At 36.4% G+C, this 13,299-nt stretch overlaps 1 protein-coding gene across 1 annotated transcript in view; it reads right to left on the reverse strand.

The window, feature by feature from the left end:
- LOC107293157 (V-type proton ATPase subunit S1-like) overlaps positions 1-13,299 on the reverse strand; it is a 55,247-nt gene that overhangs the window by 15,870 nt on the left and 26,078 nt on the right. Inside the window, exons 4-7 of the mRNA XM_015822300.1 lie at positions 12,645-12,838; positions 10,742-10,782; positions 8,404-8,493; positions 4,463-4,469 (exon numbers count right to left, since the gene is read on the reverse strand). Coding sequence (XP_015677786.1) covers positions 4,463-4,469; positions 8,404-8,493; positions 10,742-10,782; positions 12,645-12,838 — 332 coding nt within the window. The remainder of the gene's footprint in view (positions 1-4,462; positions 4,470-8,403; positions 8,494-10,741; positions 10,783-12,644; positions 12,839-13,299) is intronic.

Consider the following 13,299-nt stretch of genomic DNA (forward strand, 5'->3'; position numbering starts at 1 on the left):
AACTGCTTAAATAGGAGACCCACAGGAGCACATATTCTTGGATTTTTTTTAGCTGCTAGGCTTTGTTTATTCTTATATTATTTATAAATATCTTTTATGTTATAATTATACAACCTGCTTCACTAATCATTGCTCAAGTTAGATTCTCACCCTCAAAAATGCTCACAGCACGCAAAGAACACTATAAATTCCAATTGCTTGAAAATTTAAATCAGTAAAATCATAGGCTTTCTTCAGCTGCATGCCTATATAGTAGGATAAAGTCCAGCTGAATTCTCAAGGACTTGGTCAAGTTAGGCATAGCACTGAATGAATGAAATATGAAATAGCACTGAATGAATGAAATATGAAATATGTTAATGCTTATCTATGTTCCCAGCAAAGTAGTCTTTTGTCCTCTTAAAATCAATACATCACACTTTTATATCAAAAAGTCAACATATAGAAAAGAAATAATTGAAGATCAATATCTAGCTTCAAAAACCCACCTGCGGTTAAAAGTTCATTCTACAAGCAGATTTTTTTACAAAAAGGAACATGAACAGTATCGCAGTGTGTAGGGCCTGGCATTTAGGCATAAAGGAAAGGAACTTTAGTCCAAGGAAATGAAATCTCAGCAGTAAACGCAGATCAGGGAACCAGGTGGATGCTGCAGAGTGTCAGATTAGTTACTATTCACAAGAAGAAGACTAGAGTAAATGGAGGTAACAGAGGCTGCATTTGCAGGCACGCAGCAGGTGCTGTATTTTCAAAACAGGATTTACCTCAACTTGTTGAAATTGGAATGGATGCTTTGGCTTTTCACAGAGATGAAATGAAACTTTTAAGAAATGTAGCACTTCTTGAAAATGCACTCGCTCACATTCATGAGTGACTTTGAGCACAGCAGGCTATAAGCCATTAGAAGGCTTCGCTGGCTGGAATTGCGACTTACACATACACTAAATGGGCACCATCTAAAGCTGCAAAACAAAAGCAGCCACCGAAAGATATGAATGCAAATTTGTTTTTGAAGATGATCACAGGAAGGTGTTGCCTATTCATTACAATGAATAAATTGCTCCTTGCATTATTAAAAGTTGCATTAGAAGCTGATCCTGAAAAATGGGCAGGTTTGACTCCCTGCTTTTCAATGGGTAGATGAAATAGCATGATTGTTAGGAAGTTCCAAGCTGGGATTACAGAGGAATGGGCCATTTCAAAGTCCTTTAAAATCCTTATTTTTCTTTAACTTGAATTTCATTCATCCCATTTCCGCATTAGTTTGCAAATTTTTGCTAAAGAAAGTCACCTTTCTTTTTGTGCAGCTGACTTGAACAATTATTTAGTCATTTTTGCCAAATGTCCAAACATAAATTCTGGGAGAACTGTCACAATATGAATGGCATCAGCTCTGGAAATTTGGTGGGGGAAAATGATACATTCCAGGTAATGAGCACAAACTAAGGTTTTCAAAGTTGGCAGAGATGCACAAATCCAAATTATATATAGCTTTTGAATCAGTCTTGATTCCTGGCAACAGTCTGGAGAATTCTATACAGTTCTTTTGCAACATTTTGGAGGTGGTTTGTCTTTCCTTCTCATTTTGGTTGAGAGAGAGTGATTGGCCAAATTGTAGAGATAGCTTCATGCCTAAGGTAGAACTAGAACTCACAGTCTCCTGCTTTCTAACCTGGTGCTTTTATCTACCATACTACACTGTTGGCTCTTAGGTGATTACTAGATGACAGCAGGGAGGTTTCTATTTTTTCCTGCTGCCATCTAAAATCATCTAGAGTTTTTCAACCTAGCTCCAGAAGCCTTCATGTTTTCTATAAACTATCTGCTTATACTAATTTATAAAAGTACAGGACAAATATTACTTAAAGAAAATGAATTTATTCTAAAGTTAAAGAAATTACAACTTCTGTGATGGAAAAAAGTTTTAAGGCAGAAATAATTGTTTTAGATATTATACTTTAACTCTATTAACCTATAGTTAATAATAACAAGCTAGTAACTTCCACTCTTCCTTTCATCTTGTGTCTTGCCAAGACACTGTTAACCTTCTTAATCGTGACATATATTTAGCTTCAAGTAGCTTGAAACAGTTCAGCTGTAATGATTCTAAAGTGTTCTTTGCATTCTATGGAGGAATCTAGCTGATCTAGCTAGCAAATAATTACGTATATTTTTACAGCTACATGCTACCATTTATTGTTTTTTAATGCAAATCAGTGCTCAGAAAAGGAACCAAAAAGGAAAGGTGTGGGAGAACCAAGGACTTGCAGACAGGTATTATATGAGTACCTTTGAGGGCTCCAAATGCCCTTTTTGTTTTTGAGATTATAAGGTTGCACAGACCTAATGATTAACAAGGGAAATTTTGCTTGCATCGCCAATGTAAGCTAAAATATGCAGTGGAAATATGGAATGGTCTTGAATGGGGGAGGAAGAGCTTGTACCAAGGCAAAGATCAGATAACAGGGACCTGAGCCCAGGCCAAGGAAGTAACATGAGAAAACATCTCAGACAAGCCCCTCCCATGAAATGAAATGGAGGGAGGGGGGAAGCACATTCAGATTTGCAAGACTCTATTATTGTAGTTGTTGCAGTAAAAGTAGTCTTGACCTATTTATCATTGGTTTTAGTCTGGTCTATCTTGTAGGACTGACAAAATGTAACTGCCCTAAGTTGTATAAACCTGGCTTTGTAGATTTCAATACTTGTGGTGCTCCAACTAAGATCCTCCCTTGAAAAAGATTGGAGAAATAATTGTCCCTGCATTGTGTTGTATTTTATTAGGCCTTCCTAACTCTTTGTTTAAATAAACAGATAAGTTTTTATCAATGGTGTCCACAGGGCAGATGCCAAAAATGGAATCATGTCATGTGTTCATGTGATCATCATGAATCATGTGATGAAACCTCTACCTCTTTTAGGATATGCCCCATGACACTGCATGCACATGGAAAAGGCCTGAGCTTCCTTGCATCATTTTGACAAATGTGATGGACCGAGCAGGTGCCCTTGATTATTTCAGTTTATGAAAATATGTACCGGTATTTCCCAATTAATTAGGGTGTTGTTTCAGAGTAGAGTAAAACACTTCTTCCCTTCCTTGGTTTCTTGTGAAATCCAGTGGTTCTCTTAGAAGTTCAGGCACTGCTACAAGTTTGCACTTTGCAGAAGGCTACATACTATTTAATTTTTAATAATAATAACAACAACAATAACAATAATAATAAAGTTGGACCTCGAAGGTCATCTAGTCCAACCTCTTGCTCAGGCAGGAAACCCTATACCATTTCAGATAAATGGCTGTCCAGTCTCTTCTTAAAAACTTCCAGCGTTGGAGCATTCACAGCTTCTGGAGGCAGGTTGTTCCATTGATTTGTTTTAGTCAAATAATTTAAAAATAGTCTAGTGCAGGGGTGTCAAACTTGCAATGTCACATGACGTGTCGCGACATATCGTGACTTTTTTTCCATTGCCGGCAATGGGGTGGGCGTGGTTTTGGCATGACGCATCCGGCCTGCGGGCCGGCAGTTTGACACCCCTGGTCTAGTGAGACAGGAAGCTTTATATTTTGAAAAACAGTTCCACAACATAAAGACGTTCTCCAGCCACTGGTGGCAGGTGGCATAAGGGGTGGCAGGCGCAGATGACTATACTTAAGTCTTGACATAATCATGCCAATAATGTAATTTACATTCTTGCATCAGACAACAATCACATAATCACATCATTTCAGTAATGACATCAAGATGCATTTGTAATCACTTATAACATCATGAATATCACAGATATCTATGCCTCCAGCCATTTAATGTAAGTCATATAATAACTTCAGGGAAATGAAGTTTCTCCTCAAGGGCACCAACATAATTATTAAAAACCCCTCAAGCAACTGTAAATATGTATCATATTCCAAACTATATAAGCCATACTGTACTTACAGGAAGACTTAAGATCTGCCAAACAGAGAAGAGGACTAAGGAAACTACCAGTCTGCATTTAAAAGTCTACACTAATTGTGAAATGACATAGCTCAAATTTCAATAACTATACCAAAGGGCTATTGGTGATCACATTGATCACAGAAGCCTGAATCGCACAACAGAATCCATAGAGGAAAATCATCTTCCCTGCCTTTTCTTTAATATCTTCTTCTTCTTCTTGTGCCATATCCGTTATCGGACGTTAGCAATCATGTATCATGTATCATATATCTGTTTAAAATCCTTCCTCTGTATACCAATCAGGCTGTCTGCTTCAGGCCAAGCTTTTTAATCACCTGGATCAATTGCGACAATTACTTTACAGGCCAGATCAATCTCAACTATTTTGGTTCTACACCACTGAATGCAGGTCCCATATGAACTTCAATCCTTTTGAAATGTACACAATTATTATGCTCCAATGCAAAAGATATAGCTCAGTGACTTTGAAGATTTCATGATTCATCATGGTTTTCTTTTACTTCCTGCCTTCCAGATGCATTGTGAGTGCATCTTATGAAAGCACAAGATTGGCCTAGTTAATTACTGTCAGCATTTGGAAAGGGCCATATTATACTTTTAGATAAATTAACAATCCTCTTTCCAGTATTTAAACAAATTAGATGCAGTCCATCTTCCGTACAGGTATTGAAGGACATTAAAAGCTATCTATCTTGATTTGAAAGCAGCCAGGTAATCTTGTCAGTTAAAAGACCCCCTAGCTCATCTTATTACTTTTCTCCTGTCAGTTTCCATATCTTGTTAAAGCAAATTGTGAAGATTAGTCCATTTTACAAAACTCCATTAAAAACGCTAATTCTCTTTTTTCTTCTATCTTAAGCCTTTCCACTATCTCAGGATTGAACTAACAATATTCAGTAGTGATTCTTAAAAATCAACAATAAATGATCTACTAGTTTAAGACCAGAGTTAAGTCAATGTAATGTTGGCTTAAGTTTCACAAAGACAGAGGATTGAAAGCTCAGACTAATGTTTCAATAGATAGACCGCCATCTCTTGTCATCCTGTCATCCTGTTACTTCTGGCCATCTCCATTTGTCCTAGATATTTCCAACCATAATACAGATGAGGAAGATGGAGTACTTTTGGCAAAAAAGATGTTTAAGTTCTACTTTTCCACTGACTTTTGGAACTCCCCAAATTAGCTACACTGTTAGAAGGAATCTTCTTGTTGAGTTGGTTACTAAGTCATTGGTAGAATGGATTAAATAAGATAGTGAAGGGTATCAAAAATGCCCGTTTTGGTACCTTCGCTAATTTTTTGTTGATCAGCAGTTCAGCTTTTTGAATAGCAATACAATTGTAAAATGCAAGGTTTTTTTATCAGTCACATTAGCCAAAATCAGATATAGTTGAAAATGATGGCTAGAATAGTGTGATTGAACTCCCCCCCCCATTTTTAAAATGTTTATTATATGTAAGATGCACATAAAAATCAGGCAGAGCTTCATCCACGCCATTGTGGCTACCATTTTTACTTTTTTTAAACCATACCTGTGGACAATTCCTATAGAACGCACTTAGCCAGTTTATTGGCAATCCAATATGAACCTGGAAACATGATCATTTCTACATTGGAAGAAAGACTGTTTTCCCATGCCTTATTGGGAGTGGCCCCCTCCATTCTATCTTCTGCCCTTCGAAAATATGAAGTTAACCTGAAGTTCTTTCTCAGACTCAGAGCTAGAACTTACAAGCTGATGCAGAAATGAGATTAATCCAGCTATTCCATTTTTGTTTTTTCCTGCTGTCCTGTGGCTTTGTGCAATGTGTGTGTGAAACAAGGACAGAAAAATTTCTCATGGAAGCACAAAAATTAAGTGTAAGTAATAATAACAGGGAATGTTGGTCTGCCAACTTCCACAAAGATTTGGGATGTTCCCCACTGGCTGTTCCTCTGTTTTTTCAGTGAACTGGCAGTGGTTCTTTTACCCATAATTCATGCCTGATCAGGCATGCTGATTTTCAGCACAATGAACAGGATAAAAGTACTCCATCAGCAATATACTGAGAAAGCAAGAGTATCACTCTTTCAAAAGGTTCCAAACCTAGTTAAGTTTTTGCAAGGGGGAAATGTAAATGTTAATGTTTAAAGGAAGGGATGATTAGCAATTAAAGTGGGAAATTGAATTGATGAGCAAAGACAACAGTGAACTTTCTGGTACTGCTGCAAAATGAACAGGTACAAATTTGCTTCTCTCAGCCTTCAGGTAGATACAATGAAGGACTAGGAAGTTGTATCTTGAGCAAGTGTGGTTCATTTTGGGCAAACACAAAGACAAAAGTATCAGAAAATCCTAAAAGAGAGGTTGGTGTGATAGGAAATGAGAAACATCACCATCTGATTGACCCTGTGAATAAAGACAATGTGGTACCTGCTGAAGTATAAGATAGTTTCTTCTCCTTTCTTTACAGTTTGATGAGCTTCTAATAGAAGGTAGTCTGTATGTAAGTGAGTCAGATATACTGCTACATAACTATATGGGCATTTAATAAAATGCCACTTTCATTTAAATTATATGACTCAAAATAATAAATAGGAATCAATGACAACAAATAGGTGGCATCAAAGAAATACAGTTGTTTATCTCTGTATCCAACATATAATGATTATCTAGCTTTTTTCAAATATGGTATATTTAAGGAATAATTCCACAACAGAAATCAAAATGAACTTCCTATATTAAACAATAAGTATTCATTTGAGCAATTGACCCATAAATGAAGAAAGATAAAGTGGTTAAGGCATCAAGCTAGAAACTGGGAGACCGGAAGTTCTAGTCTCATCTTAGGAACAAAGCCAGCTGAGTGACCTTGGACTAGCACTCTTTCTCAGTCCTAGGAAGAAGACAATGGCAAACCACTTCTGAACAATCTTTCCAAAAAAACTGCAAGGACTTGTCCAGGCAATTTCCAGGAGTCAAAAATTGACTTGAGAGCACACACACACACACACACACACACACACACACACACACACACACACACAAAAGCATGAAGAAATGTTTCTGTCTTTTCTTTCTATCATTTCTTTTGTTTGTTTTTTAATCTCTACAACTGGGGAATAACTAACAGACAAATTTCTGTCTGAAATTGAGAGAAAAGAGAGATGTAAACGTTGGGCCCCAAGTCTAACCATTTAGCTCAAAACCAATCCTTTCATCCCAGCATTAATAATCAGTTAAAGAGACAGAATAGACAGTATTCCTATGTTTGAAAGAGCAGACTTGTTCTGGTACCCAAAGCTTTGTCCACACAAGTTTTTTTTAGGCAGGAATCATCCACTAACATCCACTTGGGGTTCTGTGATTCACAAGGTAACCACCCTCCCCTTAGGCATCTCTTCCTACGCATGTTGATGCCAAAATGGGCGTTATTATATTGCAATGGAATCACTGGCTTTTTCTACTTGTATAAGTAGCGTTTAAATGATATAGGTTTGTGTCACAATGTCACAATGGACATTTCATCACTTGTCTTTGCCTCACTTCTGTGCACATTTGATTCATTACCAATATTATTCAACTTTTCACTATAAATGGTGGTGAACTAAAAAGAAGAGCCACAACTGCACATTTTATCACAAACTAACGTTCATTTATGCTGTCATTAACATAATATTCATTAGGACACATTCCTAAACTGTAACAGAAGATATAATGCATAAAGGCCTCTTGATAGCACCTTCGGAGAACAATATTTTACTCTTAGAATAAAATTGCTGCAAGCTTTAATCAGGAAGAAATAATAACTTCAGAAGCACAATTCAGGATTTCATTAACAGTAACTCCTAATAAAACACTTTAATAATTTTTATTGGACAGAAGTATATTATATGCTCTAATCGGAACTTGCTGTATCTGTTGCCATTTTAATCAGATTGATTTGAAATCTAGCACATTTATAGAATTCATCAAGTTTCAGGTTGTTAACAACAGGGGCAATATTTTTAAGCAATAAAATGCTGAAGCTTTAAACCTTTGTTTTAAATCAATACCATTTTAATCACAGTTCTCTTGTGGAATGTGAAAAACAAATACATTACAGCAAAAAGTAATTCACAAAACCATGTCCCCATTAGTGATATATAGTGACTTCATTGTGTCACCTAGCCTTCATAATCTTAAAGTAATCAGAAATTACTTTAGGATTTGAGGTCTCTGTTCCTTTTTTACATTTGTCACACAATTGACAATGTATAAAAGGGGAGCAGTTTTGATCACACGATCATGACTGCCATCTTGGTTTTTAAAATTCCCCTTCCACAGGAATCACTGGGATAAATTGAAGCTATTTTGGCACAATCATGATTGGATATCACCAGATCATTTTGTACATCATTAGTGGGCAAAGGAATTAAATTGCAGCATGACATTTTATATTTCAGGTTTTGCGGAAGTACTGACCTGTGATGGTTGCTTTGCTGTATAAATGGCTAAAAATGGAATTCCTTGTTGCTGCAAAGATCTGATAAACCTTCCAATTATTTCATCTGTAAAACAAAATAATGTTATAATAGTTTATTAATGCTATTTAATTCATAATTTGGAATATAATGAAATATGTACCCCCTATTATTAATCTCTGAAAGTTCATTTTTACATAGTTAAATCGAAATTTAGCAATACGGGAGAGAAACTTTTTGCATATCATCAGATGCAAGAAATTAAAAAGATTTAAAGATTTAAGTATTATGGAAATGATTCAAGAGCTTCAAAGAAAATTGTTGGAAATTACAGGTAGTCCTCAAGTTATGGTTGTAATGGAGCCTGCCCATCATTGCTGTAAGTCATGATAGTCATAACTCTGGTCACTCCCATGACTGACTCAATTTTACAAACTTTTTATGTGATGATCATAAAGCAATCACCACAGTTGTTAAGCAAACATTGCAGTAATTAAGTCAGCCAATGGATCACTAGGGGCAAGTTTTGCCAAAAAAACAGAAAGCACTGATATTTGGCAAAGCCACGGTCAAATGACCATGGAACACTGCAAACAGCCATCAATGCAAGTCAGTTACTAAGCAGCTGAAATGCAGTTACATGTCCATGAAGCGGTGCTAGTGGTGTCCATTGGAACTTCAGGAAGGTCCATCATAATTTCCAATGATTGTGGATAGTCAAGGACTATCTGTATATACATGCCAGGCTCAGGCCCACATATGAGACAGTGAGATCCAATCAAGTCCAATACTTTATCTCCTTACATCTAATAGAATCTTACCACATTAAAGCTATAACTAAACTACTATATATATCCTGAGAGATTCTAGGGAATGGTTACTCTGAGTCTCTTCCTCCCCTCACATTCTCCAGCTCAGAACTGTGCAGACTCTTGACCCAAGTCTTCTTTTGGGAATGTTCTGAGTTTGCAAAATTCTCCCCCTTTGCTGCTGCAGGTGCACATTCCATCACAATACCATAGATTATGCGTTATACACATAAAACTGTATTGTAGACAAGTCTATGCAACCTACCATTACATCTTTCTAATTCCAGAGTTCACTGTGATCAAAACAACTGAAAATTAGCACTGTCATTTTCTGCCATTTTGAGTTGGGGAATACATTGTTGAACATTGTTGAATATGCCTCAAATAGGCTTAAAATATCTTCCAAAATCTAAAATCCAAGAAAATAGAAACAAAAACCTTTCCCTGATTGTTAGTCTTCAGGATCTTCTTAAATGTCAACCATATCTATTACAGCAGACATGTCAAACTCGCGACATCACGTGATGTCGTGCAAGGTATCGGGAGAGTTTTGCCATTGCCGGCAATGGGGTGGGTGCGGCTTCTGCATGATGCGTCTGGCCCGTGGGCCGGCAGTTTGACACCCCTGTATTACAGGTAGTCCTTGACTTACAACCATTTTTGGGATCAGAATGATGTGTCCGGCCTGCGGACTGGCAGTTTGACACCCCTGTATTACAGGTAGTCCTTGACTTAGAACCATTTTTGGGATCAGAATTTGTGTTACTAAGCAAAGAAGTTTTTACATGCCCTTTTTTGCAATGGTAGTTAAGCGAATCATTGCAGTTACACGAATCATGCAATGGTTAAGCAAATCTGGCTTTCCGCGTTGATTTTTCTTGTTGGAAGCCAGCTAAGAAGGCTGCAAATGGCAATCCCATGACCCTGGGATGCTGCAAGTATCGTAAATACATGCTGGTTGCCAAGCACCAGCACCTTGGTCATGTGACTGTGGAGGCATTCTGATGGTTGTAACTGCAAGGATGAATTGTAAGTCATGCTTTTCAATGCCACTATAACTTCAAACTACCTGTGGTCACTATAAGGTTGCTCACTCCAGTAAAGCTGGTGTTCTTCACACTTGTTCTTGGAAAGAAGGGCTATCAACTTTGGTAAACCTGATGATTTATTTCATGCCCAAAGGACTGGGCAAAGCTCTCAAATAAAGCAGTGTAACTTTTAGGGATATTAGTTTATATGCAAGCCAAAGTCCCATAATGGATACCTTTGGATTATACATTGTTGGTTTTGATTTGTAATTCTACCTTTTATATTCTGCTATTGTTCCTACATTTTATTAGTTATCTTGAGTCTTCCACAGAGCAGTTATGCAGATATAATTCAAATATGTAAATGAAAATAAATGAACAAAAATCTCCTTATCCAGCACAATAGCCCTTTTTCCTTTTATATTTACTGTTCATCTCATCCCTTGGCAAAGTTTTTCCCCATTTATTCTTTGTAGGTAAATTCATTTAATCACCTACCGTTTTCCATGAGCTTGTTTTGAGTGGGACGTTCATCTTTTCTGCATGAAAAATATTGAAAGGAAAACTAAAATATTGCAAAATTAACTGTTTAATAGGTAAATATTTTGCATTTAAAAACATTTCACTTAAAAATTATTTAATATACTTTCAAGAGGAAACATAAAACATATGGTTTCATACTCAAATATTGTAGCAAAGATATCATGTTGTAATAATTATTATCAGTGAATGTTTTGACAAATTATATAGTCCTGAAATAAATAAGGGATCCACTAAAGGAACATTATTTTAGATAAAAAGTTATGGATATTAAAAACAATCACAATGTTTAATACGGGGTAGTCAACCTTGGCTCTTTTATGACTCGTGGACTTCAACTCCCAGAATTCCTGAGCCAGCACAGCTGGCTCAGGAATTCTGGGAGTTGAAGTCCACAAGTCATAAAAGAGCCAAGGTTGACTACCCCTGGTTTAATATGTCTCAGAAGCTGGGCCTGCTTTCTGCAATATTAAAACAACTTTAGGCTTATGTATCCCAGTGACTTGCATTGAATCTGCAAAATGGAGAATAATCAGCATAACATAATAGCATAAGGATAAGGGTAAATTAAGCCTTCACTTGGAAGACAATATTTCAAAATGAGATGATGATGATGATGATGATGATGATGATGATGATGATGATGATGATGATGATGATGACGATGATGACTACAACAACAGCAACAACAACAATAAGATTGAAATGCACCCAGGTAAACATGCCATGTCTCGTTTGTATTTTTTATTTACAATTATTTCCTCCCTAAGAAATCAAATGCTTGGGCAGTAATTTGCTCTTTCAGAAAGAAAAGGGAAGCTGCTTAAAAACAAACTGACAGCAGAACAGTTTTTATTGAGTAAGACAGATAATCAGGTTTTTGCCACTCTTAATAACTTAGGCTTCAGTTGAATGATTTTTACCTAATAAGATTGCTGACAGCACCTATAGAACAGCCTAAAATGAGAGATCATGGCAAAAAAAGAAACCAAATGAGAGAGACATTTCTATTTGAGATAAATAGATCCATTCAATGTGTCCAATATCTCCTACATAAACCATTTCAGGATTTTCTAGACTAAGCATAAAATCTGGAGCTGTTTTTCTCAAGTTGGTTCTTTCCAGATATGTTAGGATTTTATATACAAGTAGTCCTCAACTTATAACCACAATTGAGCCCAACATTTATGTTGCTAAGTGAGAAATTTGTTAAGTGAGTTTTGCCCTATTTTATGACTTTTCTTGCCATATTTGTTAAGTGAATCACTGCAGTTGTTAAATTAGTAACACAGTTGTTAAGTGAATCTGGTTTCCCCATTAACTTTGCTTGTCAGAAGATTGCAAAAGGTGTTCACATAACTCCAGGACACTGCAGCCTTCATAAATGTGAATCAGTCGTCAAGTATCTGAATGGAAATCACATGACCATGGGGATGCTGCAATGGTCATAAGTGTGAAAAATGGTCATGTCACTTTTTTCAGTGCCATTATCACTTTGAACGGTCACTAAGTGAACTGTTTTAAGTTGGGGACTACCTGTACCAAAGAAACCTACTTTCACCATGATTATATTCCTCACTATTGGGAAGCGGAATACTCTCTTCTGATACTTTATAAGTTTTATTCCATGACTCCATCTATGTATTCTTCTAAAATTTGAAGGACTTGTGTGCATCCCAAAATAATATAGGAGAATCTTTGGCTGTTGGATCTTCCTATATCTAAGGAAAATACATTACTTATTATAACTCATAACTGCTTTTCAATTGACATTATTCTTACATAAGACCCACTATTTAAGAAAAAGCTCAGCTGCTTTATGGAAGCATGAAAGATGTTTAGTCCTTAAGAGAGTTCATACCTTCTGATAGGTGGTAGGTTTATCTCAAATAAGTTGGGCTTAGAGATATTCACTCTTAGTTTTGATATGTCAGGGCTGTCTACATTTACCAAGTTCCAGTTCAGAGTCTTCCGGAGGTGGTCTGAAAAATGACTGACAGCATGACAATCAACTGCTGGCAAAACCAATGAAGATGATGAAGTCTCAAGAAGCTCCTGCAGTAAATACAAATAGCAGTTAATTATGAAGTAGATAATTAAAGACCTTAAGAGGGTGATTGCTTTTTATACTCTGATCAGCTTTGATTACAGTCTTTTATAGTTGCCATTATGCAAAATAAATTCTATTATCTTCAATAAGAATTTGACAAGCAATTACACAAACAACGCAGTAATGAAAACACCTTGCTGAAAACAACAAGGAAAAAATTCAATATTGAGAATGTCCTACATGTTTTGAAAATAAGTAGATATGAAACTGGCTGTTTTGTGATCAATCTACCAAGAAGTAAAAAGCACTGACATGTAATATGGTAACAGATGGGATCAGATAACTAACAATCTGACTTGGTCTCTTCATACATTACCTTTAGTGAAGCATGCAAACCAGCATTTGCATTCCTTGCGTCTGATGAGGAGAGCACATCTTTCTCCTTCTGTCCTGGCCATTTTTTACA

Source organism: Protobothrops mucrosquamatus, unplaced genomic scaffold (assembly GCF_001527695.2).
Source record: "Protobothrops mucrosquamatus isolate PMUCROS unplaced genomic scaffold, P.Mucros_1.0 scaffold_172, whole genome shotgun sequence".
NCBI lineage: Eukaryota > Metazoa > Chordata > Lepidosauria > Squamata > Viperidae > Protobothrops > Protobothrops mucrosquamatus.